At 44.3% G+C, this 20,085-nt stretch overlaps 1 protein-coding gene across 1 annotated transcript; it reads left to right on the forward strand.

Moving 5' to 3' along the window:
* The first annotated feature begins 4,780 nt into the window (after positions 1–4,780).
* Positions 4,781–10,480, forward strand: BARHL2 (BarH like homeobox 2). The gene is made up of 3 exons (XM_067538256.1): positions 4,781–5,397; positions 6,968–7,193; positions 8,943–10,480. The coding sequence occupies exons 1-3, from the start codon at positions 4,845–4,847 to the stop codon at positions 9,253–9,255; spliced, it is 1,092 nt and encodes a 363-aa protein (XP_067394357.1). The 5' UTR covers positions 4,781–4,844; the 3' UTR covers positions 9,256–10,480.
* Positions 10,481–20,085: the final 9,605 nt, after the last annotated feature.

A 20,085-nucleotide genomic window follows, 5' to 3' on the forward strand; every position in this document is an offset into this window, starting at 1 on the left:
AGAGAGCCACGAAAGTAAGTGTTCAGTGTTCGGTGACATGACTCTAAGCTCTAAATCCTGGGTCGGAGGCAGAGAAGTGTATTGTTATTTAAAGCACTATGCCAGTGTAACATCTTATCTCCGATCACACACTTCCCTAGGGATAATTAGGATATACCTTTTTTGTAAATTGCCAAGAAAGGCAGCAGAACAAATACGAACTGCTGCAGCAGCCTGCTTTTATGCTACAGGAAAGAAAGCTTCAGTACTTCTGGGGAATTTTTCTCTAGGTTGGTCATTTTCTTTCCATTTTTCTCTTATCTTTTATCTATTTTTAAAGTTGCCTACTTTAAAATTTTCATAGGACAAACATTAAATGATTTACTAGAAAAGAGAAAAACCCTTTCTTAGGACAACGGAAATGTTAACTACATCAGCAAAGCAGCACGGAAAGTGCTGTTCTCCCTGGACCAAGATTCGTTCTTAGACAATGGATGATCTGCTGGTAACCCCTATCGCCGCCCAGTGGATAAAGGCGCCATTGCATCTCTTCCAGATCAACCATTCTGTTTTCTACGACAGGACACTTAAAGAAACGTTTTAAATTAAACATGTATAGAGATAAAATGCCAAACCCAAACCTACCGTAGAAACAGATGGCTATCCTTCACAGTTCACTTCCGTTACAAAGCACGTTGCGACAACTTCTGAAAAAGCAAAACGCCAAAGCAAAACACCGGAGATGTGAAAGACATATTTTGTTTCCAAAATCATTAGGTGCCTGAAAGAAGAAAATGTGTTAGTGGTTTAAAGAGTTAAACCCGTCTCTACACTTTGTAGCTCTTTTGTAGAAAACCAGATGCAGATGAATTTAATACCTTGACAGATATGTGTGGTGCTGATAGTTCGGTAGCTGCCAGAGTCAAAGTTTTGGCTTCACTAGTAAAACTTCTTAAATACTTTTCGTTAAACAATCCATTCCCTGTCCTGCAATGAAACTCTTAGACAAAATGTCATAAATATGCTCCTTGCTTAAATTAAGAAATAAAGGCCCGAACAAATCTGCAAGAAGAGAATACACAAAGAACTCCTTGAATTAGATTGTTTTTAGACAGTCTAACGTGAAATACATTTGGATATGTGTTTCATTTCAAATCCATTGCTCTTAGATCTTATTTTTAATTTTTGATTTTTAAAAGAATCAATTGATTACAATTATATCGCAATGTAACCCGTAAACTTGTTTTAAAAAAGTGTTAACTTGTAAAAAATGTAACTGGATACTTTACTTGTGAGATGTGAATAGACATAAGTTGTATTTACATCTTGACTACAAGCCTCATTTTAATACGAAAGGAAAGAATCACCACATAACCAACCACTGCATTGTTTTTCTTTAGATATATATTTCATAGCAGACTCCGTTTTAAAAGGTCTCCTAACGGCCATTTGAATCAAAGCCTTCCTTTTCACAAAATGTAACTAATAAGTATTAAGAGACTAACGATATCCTACATAGGTTGTTTGCAAGCGGGCAGATGTAAATGTTGACATGGACTGAATACCTTAACAGAATAATACTTTCCCCCTCTCCACTACCTTATCCACTGAATCAAATGTCTGATTTCTTTGCCAACGTAGTTAAATATTACTAGTCAATAATATTTCTAACCACACAACACAAGATGTGCTATGGGCGTTTTTTCACTCTTCAGTAATTTTAGGCGTATAAACAAAACAAAAAACAACCTTAAATGAATTATTTATAAAGGATTTGGAATAATTGATTTTTGTTGTGCTATCACTCAGTCTCATATTTTATGTGTTTTCCCTTGTGGAACCAATCTTCCTCCAACTTTTAATGCGGATATTTCTTTAGGAAATGCACCACAGCGGAATGCTGATGGCTTAGATCAGTAAAAATAATGCCCCGAATCAATATTTAAAAAAAAAAAAAAAAAAAAGTATAAATTCGACAAAGAACATTATCCAATGTCATCACTGCCATCCAGTGACATATTTTCGGCAGTTACTAGTAAATGCTAGGAGGAGAGGGACAGAGGTAACAATGAATGCTGCATTTCTGCACATAGGATTAATTATCTCAGTAGTTTGATGCAGGAATTTTCATGATTAAATAAAATATCATAAAAAATACCGACCTTTAAGGCTGCTTTATGCCTAACCCAGCAGTCCATCAATAACTGCGATGAATCTCAGCTTGACCTATGGCAGGAGATTGTTAAAGAGGGGCTTGCTGTGATGGGGTAGCCAAAACAAGATGATGCTTTCAGCTAACAGTTAAGAGCCATCACAGCAAATCTTTTTCTGTACCAACAAAAAGAAAGCTCTCTACAGACACCTGTCCACAGAGAAGATTATTTCAGACCTGACTCAGGTACTTTATTTACCCATTTTCTTTCTTCTTTTTTTCCCCTGTGGCTTTCCACTGAACTATTGAACTGTGCCAGTTTTAGCTTTAATACCTCTCATTATCTAACGCTATGAGTGAACATTACGCCTCTAAATATCTTACGTTAGTTAATCCTATTTTACGTCCCTCTATTATTCTTCCTGTATCTATTTCCATCGGCAAGGATACAGCCCTCACATAAAAGCTTTCTGCCACCTCAGTGAATCTACCCATCACTTGATTTCATGTTGTCAGTTAAACTCATCTCATTGTATAAGATTGGCAAAAAAATTTTTTTGGGGTGGGAAGAATGATAGATCATTAAAATGCCTTGATGTAATATTTTTGAAAGATATTTTTCTTTGCCTACTTTATTATTTTTAATTAATGTAACTTAAGGAAAAAGCTCGGAGACTTTAATTGCCATCTGATGTGTTAAGAAATATATTCTTGCAGACTGACATGGCAGCGATCCCAGCACGGTTTACCTTAGATTCATAGGGTCCTTAAAATGGTAATTCAAAGTAAAATGTAACTCAGAGAACTTTGAATCATTCATTAGCACCTTATAATTACTCTGCTAATTAGGTTGACACCGTACTTAATCAGGAGTAATACGACGTCTTGTCACTGGCAGTTCCCATTACTCTGACATTCAACAAGAGACAGGTTGGAGTCGTCCTAGAGAAATTAACACAAGTTGATACCCTCCGAAGAACCAGTGGAATAATTTTCTGCATTCCCAGGGCGGATCGACAGTAACTATTCCCATTCCAACTGAAACGCTAAAACCAGAGAAACCCGAGAGAGCACAAAGGGCTAATGAATTCAAGAACTACCCCAAGAATCGGGGAAGCCAGAGCGGCTGCAACCGATTCACAAAACTGGGAGAACGCCTGTGCCTTTGCTATATTAGTTAATCCAGATTAATTGGCATGCATAGTCTAACTGGAGATTACATTGGGTGCTGCACTGGCTTCTTCTAGTTTCCTGACAGGTTTCGCGTTCCTTTCAAATTTCCTTCCCCTTGGAGAGCAGAAGCCTTTTCGCTTAGCTCAGAACCGAAATCCCCTATTTCCTAGTCAATAAATGCAAAGCATTTCCTATCAAGCCGGCGTGCTGTGGAAACCTGGGCACCTGCTCTCCTAGGCAAGCCAACGGACGACAAAAAACTAGGAGGCGAAGCCAGGAAACGAGCCCCTTGAAAGTTACTGCCTACTTTCTGATGGGGTCCTTGCCATTTATTTTCTCATAGCTGTGGGCTACCTTCCTTCGTGGCTGTGGCGTGTGTGAGTTTCAAAAGAATGGATCGAGCGGGCTACCTTTGATCTCCATGCTGCCCTTCTGCCATCATCTTCTCCCACCCTCTATCACTCTCTCTCTCCTCTTAAAATAATGGGCAAGTCACCAGTCCCCTTTTTTCTTTTCTTTTCTTTTTCTTACTTTCTCTTCACGCGCTACACGTTATTGCTATGAGTAATGATTACTACTTCTGCCACTTATTATCAGTGAGGTGGTGATGGTAACGGGAACGATATTTGGGTCCAGGCGGGAGAAGGAATCCTAGAGGTTCTGTAACAGACCAGCCCCAGCTCCGAAGCTGACAGGGGCCCCTGGGCCCAAGCTCATTGGCTGCCGCCCCTCGGCGTCAGCCCTTTGCCGCGCAGGCCGCCAATGGGGGCGTCTGCTGCATGGCGGAAAAAAAAACCCTGGGTTTATAATAAAGCGAAGGGGGGAAAGCGGCGTGCCATGGCCGTGACGTCACGGGAGGGAGTCGCTGGAGCCGAGCGGAGCCGGATCACACTGGGAATAGCGCGGCAGTGGCCGGGCTCCGTCCCGCGTCGCGTCTCCTCCTCCCGCCGCCGCCGCCTGTGCCCGCGCCACGCCTCAACTTGCCAAGAAAAGTTCAATAATTCCGCGGCCGGGACGGCGGCGCCATCACCCGGCGCAGTAGCCGCAGCCCCACCGCCTCCCCCCACCGCCCTTTTCTCCGGCCGGCACCGGGCCCCTCGCCTCCCGCCGCCCGGTGCCATGCAGCCTGGCCGGGCGAGCCCGCCAGTGCCGGCCCCGCGCTGCCTTAGCGCCCCGTGAGCCGCGCGCGCGCGCCCGCCCGCCCGCCTGTGTGCGCCCGAGAGCAGCGCCTGGACCTGCTGCTCCTCGCGCCTGGCTCCCGGGTCATCTCGGCAATAACTTTCCCCTCCTCCCCCCCCCCCCCCCCATCCGCCCCACACACACCCGGGGTCGGCTTTTGTTTCTTCTCTAGTTGTGTGGCTGCTCCGCCAGCCGCCCTCCCTGTCGCCACCCCAGCCCCCCGCTCCCTCCCCCCCCCACTTTTTGTTTGTTTGAAAGACACTGACATTCTCGTTGCTATTTTATTTATTGATCCGATGGTGGTTGTTACTCGGTCGTCCTGAGCCCGGGCTGGAGGATTGGGATGAAGGCGCCTTTCTAAATGGCCACCATGGAAGGATCTAGCGGGTCGAGCTTTGGAATAGACACGATTTTGTCTAATAACAGTTCAGGCAGCCCCGGCATGATGAACGGAGACTTTCGCGATGCCAGGACAGCGGATTTTAGAAACCAGGCCACCCCGTCCCCTTGTTCGGAGATAGACACGGTAGGGACGGCTCCTTCGTCCCCCATCTCAGTCACCATGGAGCACCCCGAGCAGCATCTGGTGCAAGAGCATCACCATCTCCATCACAGCCAGCAGCAGCAGCAGCAGCAAAGTTTGCAGCAATCACCCCAACAGCAACAACAGTTGGGCTCGGCCAGCTCTGCCCCCAGGACTTCCACGTCTTCTTTTTTAATTAAAGACATTTTGGGCGACAGCAAACCGCTGGCGGCTTGTGCACCTTACAGCACCAGTGTCTCCTCTCCCCATCACACCCCAAAACAAGAGGGCAACGCAGCCAACGAGAGCTTCAGGCCAAAACTAGAGCAGGAGGACAGCAAAACCAAACTAGACAAACGCGACGATACACAGAATGATATCAAATGCCACGGTGAGTGTATTACCCCCCCAGCCTCCACCGCTGCCGTGATTGCTTTTGAGCCGCCTCTGTTGTGATAGGATTTCACTTTTATTCCTAATAACACTAATGCTATTGATTAATAATAACCTTTTGTGCTATTACTCTTCAGCGGCCAATATTGTCTATAAATTGCTACGGAAAGCGATACAATTCCCTGGTACTTTGTCGGATATTTCAGAAAGTGTAACAAAAAACAACCGCCTCCCCACTAAAATCCAATTCCTTAAAAATTGTCTCTGATTTTTTTTTTTAAATCAGATCTTTGGAGAAATCAGTCTTTTTTTCTCTTTTGCTGGCGCACCCCTCTTTTAGGTTAGTTGCTTGGCGAAAAAATAGTCTAAACCTTTGTTTCTTTTTAAACTTGAATGTATTTATTTTTTAAAGGCGAATGCGTTTAAATGACTCGCGTTTTTTCTAACATCAAGCACAGAGCAGCACTTAATTAATACGAGAAATTTCCAAGTAGATCTAAAAGTAAGCAAGAACTTTTCACTAAATCACGTTAGGAGGCTTTTCACGTTTTATGAAATCCCAGACTTTGCCGGCGCTAGGATGGGATATTTTTCTTTTTCGAATTGTGTACGTCTGCAATAGAGCAATATTTCTTAATTTAAATATACACGTATATGAATGTGCATGGGGTGAGGGTTACATTCAAAAAAAGATAGTTGATCTTTTAAAAGCCTTTTTTTTTTAATGTCAGAGGATTCGCTCCTTTCTGCAAAATGGCTTTGCACAAGGCACAGTTTAAACTATGAGGTGAGAGGACACATTTTCCTAATTTTACACAATTCACATATTTCCTAATGTTGTGCGATGAATAATAGAGAGACGCTCATGTGCGCCATTCATTTTGCTGTTTTAACATTAGCATAAGAGTGCCCAAAACAGATGTACAGTCTGGTCTGGCGATTTTTTTGTGCACCAACCTCCCCAGTGGGTCAATTAGAGAGATTATTGTTCTTCCTGCAGGGAAGATCAAGGAGCGCTGCAAAAACTGGTACAAACAGAGATGGATTGACATATCGATTTCCCAGCATTTCAGCAAAAAAACCAAAGTTGACAAATAGAATCCGGAAATCGTAGCGCTGTCACCTGGACGTGCTCAGCAATTTGAACTCAACTTTGTGCTTGGGTGACATATCCTGTCTCAGGCATTAGCACATCTGATGCGCTCACTGTTCTGCACTTTACCTGAACAGTTCCCAAGTGCACCTGAAAGGGAAGAGAAAAGGGAAAAAACCTTACCCCAGAAAAGGGGAATGTTTGTAGGTTGCATTGAGGGAAATTGCCAGTGTTTGTAAAACAGGTATCAGACCCCTCCTGTCAAACCCATTTGGACACGAAAAGGCATCAGCTATATTAAGGGATTTCCTCGGAGTCCTGAATGCAGCAGGCAGATAATGATCAATTCTATAAAGAAATCCACTTTGCCCCGAGTCCCAGACCCTAACCAGCCCGGCCTGGGGTTGCTGCTTTAGACCACGTTTCTAGTGTTGTGTTTCGTAAACCCTAAACTGTGCTTGTGAATTGTTCGCAGGGACAAAAGAAGAAGGCGACCGGGAGATTACAAGTAGCCGGGATAGCCCCCCAGTCCGAGCCAAGAAACCTCGGAAGGCGAGGACAGCCTTTTCGGACCATCAACTCAATCAGCTGGAGAGGAGCTTCGAGCGGCAGAAATATTTGAGTGTGCAAGACCGCATGGACCTGGCTGCGGCTCTCAACCTGACCGACACGCAGGTGAAAACCTGGTACCAGAACCGGAGGTAAGGGAGGCGGGCAGAGTCAAGGATCTCCGCCTTCTCCCCCAAAACAATTTCTCCAAAGCCCCTCGCCCCTGAAATTTGCTGAGTCTGAGCTCAATGATCTGAAGGCCGGGGGAAGAAATACACCCCAACCCTCTAGTCAGTATCAGTGAGATCTATTCAAGGGAAGCAAACACTGGCCACTTCAATATGTTTGTGTTGGTAGATTTTATAAAAGAACAGCCCCCCCCCCATCCACACACACACGCTCCTTGTCCACGTTAGAACACAGGGAGTAACAGAGTGTCTAAGATAAAATTACATTGACAGGTAACATTAACCATAATAACGTCAATAAATAAACCGCGAAATAAAAATCCAGTGTTACTGGCTACAGTATTTCTCCAGGAAAGGCCAAGAAAAGCCATGGAGGAGCGTGTGTAGATTGTCAAGTGCAGGCGATCTAGTCAGTCAACAAAGTAGTCTGAACCATGGCTAATTAATAAAGCAGACGTATAAATATGAACGAATACACACATGAATAAATAATGGGCAAATCTTGATTACAAAACTGGGGACATATTATTCTTCCTGTGTTCCAGGAACATACTGGGAAAGAAATCCCACTGAAATCTCATTATGCAGTGTTGCTCTTGGCATGCCTCTGTAACCCGTTTGGAAATCACGGCGTTTGCAACTATTTCTCTGTGTGTGATATTAGGAAAGTGACTAGTAAATCAAGAGATAAAATGTGTTGTTTTTGGGTTTTTTTAAACGTGCTCGGTTTCCAGTTGTCCACGTTGTAAAGCCACAGAGGCTGTTTTATGTGTATTCTAATCGCAGATGACTAGGTTTGGAAAACTACGTCCAGTTGTCATCTTTGCCATAATTTTCTGTCTCATTACATACGGTTTCAGCCACCCTAATTCTGTCGGAAAACATTAGTGTCATTTGTATCCAATCTAAACAGGGCGCCATGTTTATTAATTTTGCTGGAATTGCTGTGTGTGTGTATCCACCAGCTCAGATCTCGCAAGGCATATCACTGGGCTTGGCAAAAAAAAAAAAAAAGAGGGGGGGGGGGTAGAAGTTCTTGGTGTGTGTGTGTGGGGGGGGGGGGGGAAGGGAGGGAAGAGCCCGATACGTATATAGAGAGAGAGCCAGGAAATAAAATTTAGAAATATTGTCAGGACGAGAAATACTGTCTGTGTCCCTAGAAACAATCGTCTATATCTTCTTATAATGGGGCTCTCTCTTGCCATCTAGAAAAGAAAGCATGTGGCCTTTCTTTGTTAGATCTTTTCCTGCATCTTCCTGCCCCAGGAAGGGTTTGATTTGCTTTGTTTGTTTTAGTTCACTTTTTGGGCTGCAGGACCAACCCTTCGGTTTCTATGACATTGCCAAGTTTGGAAACACAGACACCCGCCTTTTTTTTTTTTTTTTTTTATTTTTAAGAAAGTCGCACCGGTGAAAGCAAGCTTGCAAACCGAAGAAGGGGAAACTTTCCCCTGCATTTTGTGTTCTGTGGTTTTATTTTCTGTGTGTGCATCGGGCTAAGCCAGGGAAGTGGGGTCGACTTCCCCCTGGTGTTTTGGCAGAGATCTAGGCCCGGCTGAGCAGACATTCTAGTAGCGCAGGGGGTGGTGGGGGCGAGCGGACAGGTAGGGTTTGGGGGTTCGAGCCCCTGGGGAGCTCCTTCGAGCAGAAATCCGAGGGGGACGGTTCCCCTGCCTGCTCTCCAGACGCGTGTGTGTGCTCCTTCTCTTCCAGGACGAAGTGGAAGAGGCAGACGGCGGTGGGACTGGAGCTGCTGGCCGAAGCTGGGAATTATTCAGCGCTACAGAGGATGTTCCCCTCCCCCTATTTCTACCACCCTAGCTTGCTGGGCAGCATGGACAGCACGACAGCGGCTGCCGCAGCTGCGGCCATGTACAGCAGCATGTATCGGACTCCCCCAGCTCCACACCCTCAGCTCCAGCGGCCCCTGGTGCCCCGGGTGCTCATCCACGGCCTAGGGCCCGGGGGCCAGCCGGCTCTCAACCCCTTGGCCAACCCCATCCCGGGCACCCCGCACCCCCGGTGAAAACTCACGGCGGTCCCAGCAAACAGCCCCCCCGCCCACCCCTCCCCACAATACAAACCAGCCAACACACAGAAGGAGCCAAGCAACCGAAGGGGAGATAACAGGGTGGGGGGGGCCCAGGAGCTTCTGCCAGGCAGCCACGAGCCGGCCGAGGAGGCGATTCAATCAGAGCAGGGACTCTTGCACCCAGAGCCGATCCAGTAAGTGAAACAACCCCAGGCCTGCAGCCGCCCTCCGGTTGCTGCGGGACGGAACACTGATGTAGGCTGTCTCGGACCGAGGGAGGGAGGGAGGCAGCCAGGCCAGAGCCAGCCGCCAAGACTCTGGGGGGGACAAGCGATACAAAGAACAAACCCTGCTGCCCCTCCCGACCCGCGGCGCGGACGAGCAGGGGGGAACGGAGAACTTTGCACTGATTTCTCATGACCTCCCCTTTTTTTTTCTGATTGAAAAGTGGCATGCTCCGTAATCTGGGGGGGAAATGTACATTTGAACGGACTGAGTGCTAAGTGATATATCATATTTATTATATGTTGTCAAAAAAAAAATTCACTTCTATACGTTACTGAACAAAATACATGATTTCTGCCCCTCTCCCTTTTCATGTCTTTTTGCATTCAGTAAAATAAATGCTTAGATGACAAAATATAGATTTTTTGGGGGTGGCTGAGAATTACAAAAACAAAAGAAAGAAAAAAGAAATAAACTATCTTTTTGTAACAAAACAAAACAAAACAAAAAAAAAGTGGAAATCGAAGTACGCTAATTTTACTGAAGTCAACCGGTGATGAGGATGCAAGACATTCTGGGTCGAGAACCAGGGCCCGTCGTTTTCAGGGCCGCTGTTAAATGATCTGTCAGATTTTTACGTCTGGTTTCTATATTTTAAAAAGGTCTCCCTCGCGGGTGGTGCTATCCTAATCCTGGTTTGCAACAGCCGAGGTTGGTTGTTTTTTTTTTTTTTTTTTTTTAAAGCTGATGGTTAAGATCATAGTGTGGCGATTTCTTTTGTTTGCGCGGGAGTGCGGGCTTCCGTCTTTCCAGAGCTGCCTGGGGGACAGACAGACAGACGGATGCTTTTGAAAGGATCATGTTTGCTGCGGTTTGGGGGTCTGTTCTCTCTCTGGGCGCGTTCCCCCCTTTTCTCCCCGGGCTGAATATTTAAGAAGTTGACGAGGGAAGGGAACGGTTTGCAAGGTTGGGTGGCCTGATGCCTGGGAAACCGGAATGTGGTCCCCTAGCCTAGCAGCTGTTCCGAAGCAGCAGAATGCTTGGGAGAAGCGAGCGGGACAGACAGCAAGCGTGAGGCGGCTGACTGTGAGCAATTAGGAAAAGGAGCCAGGGGGAGAGAGCGAGAGAGAAGGAAAAAAAAAAAATTCAAGCCAGATCCAGCCCAGGCGACCCTGAAGATCTTTGATCTTCTCCCTCCTAGCCAATTTCACTCTTTGACCAGAGCCGCGCTGCCCGAGCCCACTTCAATCTAGCCCTGCCTTTTGTTTCAGCGCTCTTAACGCGAGCCCTGCGATCCGGGGTGAAACCGACTCAGGGGCACGTTTCCGCTGGGGTGCGGGTGCCAGCGATGGAACTGATTAAACCGAAGCGCCAATAGAGGCTCTGCAGTCACAGAGAAGTACCGGGGGGGCGTGCAGCGAGCTGCTGACCTTGTGAGCGGGCATGGGGAGGTAACACAGTCACAATGAAACGAGGTGAAGGTAAACACCCCAAATGCTTGCCTTTATTCAGGGCGCTGCTGCCTACAGCCAGTCACAGGTTGTAATTTCCAGCCTGTGAGCCGCTTTCCGCCTGCCACTCTTTATCAGCCTTCAGAGCCAGCCAGCCCAGCCTTTGGAGGTGAACCCCCTCCCCCCCGCCGCAATTGGAAAGATATACAGCAATTACCTATGAAACATTCATAAAGTCCAGTGCTCTCACCGCCTCTGAGGTTGGTGGTGGGCTGGCCCTGAGCTTTGGTTTGACTCTGGAAAGAAAGAGCCTGCGGGCACATTTATTTGGGCTTTGCTCATTAGCGAATGGTTTGCTGATTTCTCTGCTAATAAATTTGCGTTAAAACCATATTGACCTCTGCCTTGATCTAACAAAAGGGGAGCCAGGGCTCGGAAACGCCTACCTCATTTTCTGCCTTTGTCACAGCGGACTCTGACAATTACCCAGCGTCTGTGCAGTGGCCAGCGAAATTATACACAGCAGCCCTGCTTAGGCGAGAGACTCAGTCGATTCCTTTCTGCCTCGGTCTTAGAAAGGAATCCGAGTAAACCTCCACCCTCATGATTTAGTTTTAGGACTAGAACCAGGGTCCCAGTGGTTTAGGGCTCGGTCCATTGCATTTACCCTAACGATCACTTTATCTGAGCGCACGGGGAGTGTCAGAGGAAGTGTGCACAGCCCAAAATGAGACACACTCAATTCGTGTTTAAAATAATGCACATTTAAAGCTGAGCCCAGCTCGTTCCGCTGGCTTCTTTTTTCATTGCTCTGACTGAAATGCTTTCGTTGCGTTCACATTTGCCCGCACAAACTCTGAAGGTGATAAAGGGAGGGAGGTGGTTTCGAGAACCTAGCTTGTGTTGAAGGAGCTGGCCTTTTTCTGCTGCAGAAATGCGTCAGCTGTGCTTTCGAAAGGATGGTTGTTCGATCAGAAAAGTTAGGGAAGTCTTCAAACGCCAGTTTGCGTCTCATTTTAATGTATTTAAACTGCTTTTATTTCTCCCAGCCCAGGCTTTCACTACTAAGCACACCATTTAAAAACATTTTGTTAGAAAGGAAGAAAACATTTAAAAAAAAAAAAAAGATTATTTTGCGGATGGCTTTCAGGAAATGTGTTTGTACATGTCATTTTTAAAAAATTTTGGAGTGTTAGACAACTTGTGAAATGTGCTTTTAAGGGCGAATCCTGCTCGCCTGCCTCTTTTCGTGTGTGTGAAGCGAGCAGGAGTTGAGTAGGAATAACTCCATTTTAAGCCGAACATATCTTTCGCTTTTCCGACTGTTACAAAAGCATGCCTGGAGTTACCGTTCAGTTCTCACGTGCTGATCAGTTTGATTGCTCCTTGTTTAAATTATGAACAATATCACTTCGTTAGAAGCATTTGCTTGCTTCTGAAGCTAATTCAAATAAGCTTTCATGAGACGAAAGGACTCAGTTAAATGTCTATAAAGCTACAGACGCGCACTCATTTCAATTCAATCAACCAGTACAAAAAGTCCTGGCGCAATGCTCTGAATGTGCAAAGTTGGGTTTTCTTTTTGGCTAACAATCGCCGGCGTAAAATATCTGCTTTCCAGGGAGCAGGCAAAGGAAAGATTGGTGCTTGCGTTGCCTCCAGCAAATACACCCATCACCTGTGTAAATATTTTTGGGTTTTGTTCCGCCTCCTTAAATAGAGAGACTAGATGGGAAATTAATTTGCTTTAATTTTTTGTACATTTCTAGTGGAACATTTTCCAGCCAACTACTAGATTATTTTGCTGCCGTAGAATCTTATTTTTTTTAAAACCTCTTTTAAGAGTTGTCTGAAGTCCCGCACTTAAATAAATATTTTACAATTTAAAATGTGTCCCCGTCTTCAGCCAGTTTGTTTTCGCCCAGCCACTTGATTAACCCCCCCCCCCTTTGAAAGCTGAACGCCCTCCCTGATGTTAACCATCTGAGATTCAAAGCACTTTGCCGTTTCCCCATTAGCTATACCAACAGAAAGTAGATTACAAGAATTTCTTGCACGATCGCTAGCTAGCGATTGGAATTAATCTTTGTTTTTTAATCTGTTCCAGTAACAGGCCGTCCTCGCCCCCTTCGTGAGGTCGGGCACACACAGGCGCGCCCGTGAAAAGGCTATTGTCTCTGCGTTTGCTTTGCGGTGGAATCCCACATCCAAGAGGATGGGTGCTGCTCAGGGACTTGTTTCCCCAAACTGCTCCCTTGGAGGGACTGGGTCAGTCACTCGCCCAGGCGTTACTAGACCCTGGCGCCCCGCAGAGGGACTTTCTCAGCAGCAGCAGCTGCTACCACTGGCACCTAAAAAGGACCAACGTGTTCCCTTCCCACTCCGAGTCCTCCCTTTGCACTGCTGAGGCAGAGAGGAGAGCTGCATTTCCCACTTAACTTATACGGACGGCCAATATCTCAGACGAACTTAAGGGAGTTTGCACAGGGGCCGGGAGGGCACTGTAATGTCAGAGCCCACCGTTCAGCTCCTTCCTAACCCTAGGACTCGTGCAAAGTAACGGGGGAAACATGTTAATTTGCTGCACGCCGCAGAGCGGTTTTTGTGCTTCCATCGACTGAGATGGCACGTCGGGGTTTGCATTTTTTCCCAGGGATCTCTGTCCTGCTCCGCTGCAGCTCTGCTGCGTGCGGTGGAGAAGCCGCTTGCAGCACCAGAGACAGCTCCTAGGGTCGGGGCAGTCCCTGCAGCTGCGAACTTGGGTCCGAAGGCTCCGAGCACCGGACCTGTTGTTATTCTCCTCTCCTTCTCCCTTGCTCGTGTGTGTGTGTGAGGCAGAGAGGCGCTGAAGGTGATTTACAAAGTGCTCTCTTGTAGCATTTTCTGATTAGTTGTTAAGTCCGAACAGAGTCACATGCCAAAGAACAAAATCTTCAGATCAATGCAAGTAACTTGAAAGCCTAAAGATCTCTGGGTAAGTAGTTCTCAGTCATAAATCAAGTTAAACCATCACTGTTTAATAAGTTCTTAGCCAAAGACGATTCCATACAAGTTAGTAGCAAACGATGACGAAGATCTAAAATAAAGCGGCAGCTCAATCGGAAACAGACTCAATTTCCTATAAAACAATCAGTGTTTTAACTTCCACGATCAAAAAACGTCTGATTCACAATCAAAACATAAACGAAGCAACACTCATTAATGCATTCAGGCAGACCTCTGCTCTCCTGATATGCAACACAGGGACCGCTGCAGATCAAAATAATTTTTCAAAACTTCTCATATCCTGTTAGCCCAAAGAATTAGAGTAAAAAGAAGCCACAATATCCGAAAATCCCTTAGCTTTGTGTGTGTTTGATCTCCTCTTTAAACTCCTCATGTTTGTTTATTTCACTTCGTTATGGGATGAAATGACTTTATCACAGAAAGTACTGATAGATATTAGAGACAAAAATCTTAGCAGTCTCATAAGAGTTTTCTTCTTTTACTCATCAGATTTTTTTCGCCTTACACTTTATAGGAAAAGAAAATGAACAGATTTTGATCTCAGTTTCATAGCTCTAAATCTGGGGGCTAACTCTATTGACGCCAATGGAGTCACTCCGGATTGACACCAGTGTGTCTGAGATCAGAATCTGGTCCAATATTTCTTTGGAGATGTTGTTTTCTATCCTGTCTTAGCCACAGTGTATAAACCAGTATCTCTGAATGAGCACGCGGCTTTGGGATTTTCCTGTTTTTTTCTGAAGAACTATAAATACAAAACATGCCTCTAAAGTTCTTTCATCCTGCCTAGCTGACCGAAACTCACAATTTCATTTATGTCGGAGTTTTCCTGCAATCAGGGACCTTTTGTGTAGGATTCCTTTCTTTTTTGGCATTAAGTACCTCTGCTACCTGTCTCTGTTCTGGGGTAGGCGGTACAGCCGCAGTATCCTGCACAATAGTTAATTCTTGCCGACACTGATTATCAGATTATCCATCACTGTAGGGAAATTAAAGAAAACAATATGGTGACAAATTTCTTCAGAACGAGAATCTGCGGATGAATGGATTGGATGATTTCATTGGTTTGGATAGGGACAGGTTCCACAACGAATAGTTCATTCAATGCCTCTGCTACAGAGTCCTTGATCTTATGTTGCGGGGTTACTGCAGCATTCTCTGGGTTGGCCAATAAGGCCCTATCGCAGCTCTTTGAACATCGCTAATTGAAGAGGCTGTGTATTTATTTTGGGGCAGCCAGTGATATAGTAGCGGTCGTGGTCAAGAGATGTTTGCTGGTACGTTGGTTTACACAGCATTCATTAATACATTATGGTAAATGCAAACCTCATATAGATTATGATTCAGTGCTTCACACTGAAAAACCTAACTCATGTTTTTTAATTTTTGGTATTTTCTCCCTTTTCCAGTGCTCAAATGATACCTCTATAGCAATGTACCTTGTAAATCACCTTTTGAACTAATCCGTATTGTGTTAGAAATTTAATGCAATGATAATGGATCATTTGTTATTAAAAAATTCCGATGTAGCAGAGATTGGGTGGATCTTGAAATATTTTAGGTGATTTGTAGCGGGGATGACACTTTTAATAAAATCCCAGTGTAATTACCAGTGCATCGCCTTGGGCGATAAAGCATGCATTGTGTATAATCTTTTAGGTGTGGGATTAAATATGTTTTATTTTCGTTGTATTATGCCATAAAACCAAGGTCTCTATGTGATCTGTGAGAACTGCCAAACATTCCCCCCTTCCCCCTCACTAGTTGTCTGTAAAGGCTAAATTTAAACCAACGGGCTAGATGCTGCCCCCTGTGACATCCGGACAACTTCTATGAAGAAATAAGAGGCCAAATCCTTCCCCCTATGTTCAGTGAGAAGCGGATGGGCCCCCTGCCCAGGTATAAAGCCAGCAGGGTTCGTCCTAAAGTTTTTGGTAAGGCTTCATAATGTGGAATCAAAGTATAACTTAATCCCATAGCCTCTTCACAGGAGCTGCCGGGAAGTAAGCAATGATCCTATTGTGTTAACGATTTTGTTAAGGAATTGGCAGGCAACATCCAAAGCTTCTGTTTTTAATTTTACTTATTTTCAGAAATGCGCCTACTTATGACCTCTGAACTTTGCTCTGACCTACATCTGCTGTTATTGACTAAAGAATCAGAAATTTGTTCGGCTGGAAAATTCTCAACTGTGGCTTTAGCTGGAGCAAAATTGCCAGTTGGAAATATATTCTACCACAGCCCCCTCATCACATTAAAATATCACTTTCATATTCATATGCCCTATTTTTCACATGCCGTTCTATTAATGGAAACTTACAAACGCAGGTCCCAAAATTAACGATTTCAAAAGGACAAAAATAATCTTGCTTACAATTACAGGAGAGTCACTTACTTCTAATTTCTATTCCAAATCATCACAATTACAATTGATGACGAGTATTATCATTATTCTTTGTGGATTGATCTGCAACAAAGCTTACTCTCTAAAAATAAAATCAAATCTGTATTACAAATGTGCCTTAGTCAATGAAAGTACCTCCCTTCCACTGAGTAACCATGACTCCGGGCTGCATTCAGTCAAGGTGTACTCTAGAACAATGAAAACTCTTTCAGGCTCTGTTTCTGTCCCATGTTGCCATTATAAATGCACTTATTCCTAAATCTCATTAACGTGCATCTCTTCTCTTCTTTTCAATTTTCATGAATCCTGGCTTTACAGAAATAATTTTTGATTAAAGAACAGATGGGAAGAAATGACAGCCAGGCCTGTTTCCTACAGGTAAAGGCCTCACCCTATAGCCAGCCCAGGACTCGGACTTGATTGGGTAACAGACACCTTTTCTCAGGTGAATGAAGGTGCTTGACGTCACTCATTTTCTTCTAGAGCACAACGCTTGCTGTGGGGGTAATTGTACTGGCAAAAGGCGCAGGAGTTGCCCCCTTCCTAGAGCAGTTGCTCATAAAAAGCTATTTATCAGGATAAAAGTCGATGAGGATGGACACCTCACCTCATTACACGAGGCAGAAGGGGGAGTCTAGTTTTGGTAAATGTAGATCATTAGCGATCACAGGTGGACTCTTTCATTCATTCATTCAAGTAGATTCAAAAGGCGATACCCAACGTGAAAAGCCTGGAAAGGTCTATATTACACAAGGAGACATTTTCAGCAGATGCTGTGACATGGCCAGAATTTATGCAGAGAGGGCGTCTTTGGATGGGTCAAGTGACAACCGCTTGTAAAAACATCACCTTTCTAAGAAGCAAACCTTAAAGTGACATATCAAATTGGCAATTTACTTCCCTGCTAAGCTAAGACTGTAGGGTTTAAAATAAGGAGGCTCTTTGTATTTAAATATGCCTTTGGTCGGAAATCAAAGTCTGTGAAACCAATTCCCTCTTTGTCCCGGTCACAATTCTTCAGTCACTTTCACGAGCAGGACGCTTAGGGTGGACTCCTTGCCTCATTGAGGTCAGTGGGAGTTTTGCCCCGGACGTCAGTAGGACCAGGGGGTTCACCCTTAGCTGTTTACAACTGGAGAGACTGCTGCTGGTCCGTGTCACCACTTTCAGTGGGATCGGAAGCGAGCAATACCAAAAGAAAAGCGTTTTCAAGGAGCTTCTTGAGTTGTGAGTACACGAGGGCACATGGCTTTTAGGTGGTATACTGCATGTGTCTCTGCCGGAACTGCAGACGAAAACAGGGTTTACGCGCATTATCCCCCCCCAGCTATAGTGATATTTCATCAAGCCTTCGTCTAGACAAAGAGCCAAGGCTGGGCGCTCTGGTGAAAGGCTCCAGACTGGCTCCGCAGCCTGGCAATGGGCTGGCTCAGCCCTTCGTCGCTGGCTCACCGCTTTGCAGTCGGCACTGCCCAGAAGTTGTCGCCGCCTGAAAGCCGGGAGCAGACGTGGAATGGGGGAGTGGGCTGCATTCGCTAGTGGCGCAGACAAACCAGCGACACGTGCGCTCAAGGATAAATGGGCCTGGAGGCTAGTGTAAGAAGAGGGTTGAAACACCTGATGGGGGTGCCAAAGAGAGGGAAGCTTGCCTAGCCGCTTTCTGTGCTGCGGCTGAAGGGAGGGCTTCACTGGCCGGGGCCGTCTGCCGAGCACTAAATTCAGGTAAAGAGAGAGGTGGTCTGCAGCAATCTCCGACCCTTTCATTTACATGACACACATTAACCGTAACACAGAAGTTCCAGGAGAATTGTCTTTTCCCTTGTCTCCAGGAGCCCACGTAGGGCGCTTTAATTGCCACATTTTCAAACCGATGTAATGGTGGGGATGTCTTAGTAATTACCTTAATGAGATAACACCTTTCCTTCCCTCAACCTACTCATTATCGAGCTTCTTGTTCAAATTCCACCTACAAAGAGCTATACTTGTTTTTAAAAAAAAAAAAAAAATCTGAAATTTGTCTTATGTCTCATCCCCTTCAGATAATCACATGGCTCTTTATCATATAAAGAAAGTCTACACATCCGATTCCAAGAAAGGTTGGCTAGAAGTAAACTAAACATCTGGGTGCCCCTTAATTATTCTTGGCTGGTTCCTTTAGCTTGACCTGTGGTGATGCTAGGGTGTCAAAGTGATGAATTTTAAGATGTTGGGCTGTGAAGACGTGCAGCTGCAACACTGATGGATTTAGCAAGGGATGGTAACAAGGTTAGCTGCATGTGAAGTGTGAATTGAGATTTTTGCAAAGAGACTGTGATTGCAGATGGGCATAATGTTGTACCCTTGCATGAAATCTTGCTATTATTGTATAATGGTCAGACAGAGTGTGAAATGACTTATTACTTCACTTTTGTTCTTTAATGAAGTTGGTTAGAGTATGAGAACTACTGGTAAATCAAAAGTGGTAGTGCACAGAAACTATATGACAGGTGCTGATAGCTTAAATATTTAGTTTTTACTTGTTTCCTAATCTTCTACTAAATGCAAGCAGAAAGTATACATAATTTATAGCTATATAATGACAAGTATGTGGATATCTATCTATGATACAGATTGTGTGTGTATATATTCTATGTTAATCACTGTATATCTGTACAGTATCTAGATTACATAGATTAGCTAGATATGATCTCATCTACATATAGATTTAGATACAGATATACTTGTATACGATTGATCATGATTGCATATACTTATGTACATTCTAGAGCTCTTTTTGAACCCTTGTAGTTAGCGAAAGTACCACCAATTTGCCCATATATTTACCATAGAGCTCAAAGTATCCTGCATGGCCCTGTGTGGTTATATACAGGCACCTGGAGTGGGTGGGCTGCTTAGCATACATTTTTAACACACATTTCACACATGGGCATATTGAAACACCTACTTATCACCATTAACAATTCGGTTGTATAACTACACTGGTCTTTATGAATATGCACAGTGAGGCACAAAGAAATGGAACTACTCCCTCAGGATGCTATCCTGAAAAAGAAGATTCCTCAGTCAACCAAACTCAGGATGCTATTGCTGAGAATAGCTTGACAAATCCTTTTCCTGCATCCGGCGTTTCTGAATTGTGTCTCTCATGAAATGTCCTTTATTTACATATTTTCAGTACACTTAGTAAATTACAGATTTTGTTATGCATAAATGATGCAAATTATATATTTTATTATTTAAAATCTTTTTGAAATTGCCGATTAGTTAGACTGCCTGCTCCAGATCCTTTTATGGAACCAATGTAGCCCTTTGTTGAAACAATATTTGTGAAATTTCATCATATATTTTGTAAAGATGGTCATTGTTATAGTTCAATCTAGAGTTATTAAAACACTATTAATTTAAATACTATTAGAATGATTATATACCAATTCTCTGTTATATGAATTAGGAATGGTGGCAGAAACTCATGCAACAGGGGACGTACATAAGGCCTAACTTTTGCCCATACATTAAATTGTCTCAGATTTTTCTTTAACCATTTCCCCTCAGAGTTTGAATATGGTCAACGTCTTAGAAATTAGCAATATAACTTGTTTGTTTCAGTCTATTACTAACCTTTTGTACTATACTTTCTCCCCGTTCCTCTGGTAGATGAAAAGGTATTCCAGAGATGTACAAATTTGGTGAAAGCAGAGTATTGATTTAATGCAACATAAGGGACAGTGCAGCATAGCA

The sequence above is a fragment of the Emydura macquarii genome, unplaced genomic scaffold, assembly GCF_026122565.2.
Source record: "Emydura macquarii macquarii isolate MOO-44397 ecotype Brisbane River unplaced genomic scaffold, CSIRO-AGI_Emac_v2 contig_480, whole genome shotgun sequence".
Taxonomy (NCBI): domain Eukaryota; kingdom Metazoa; phylum Chordata; order Testudines; family Chelidae; genus Emydura; species Emydura macquarii.

Bases quoted from the DNA above. Each gene is read 5' to 3' on its own strand.
- BARHL2 (XM_067538256.1), top strand. From the start codon at position 4,845: ATGGCCACCATGGAAGGATCTAGCGGGTCGAGCTTTGGAATAGACACG. The intron at 5,398-6,967 runs GTGAGTGTATTA...AATTGTTCGCAG, and splicing joins GAATGATATCAAATGCCACG to GGACAAAAGAAGAAGGCGAC. The intron at 7,194-8,942 runs GTAAGGGAGGCG...CTTCTCTTCCAG, and splicing joins ACCTGGTACCAGAACCGGAG to GACGAAGTGGAAGAGGCAGA.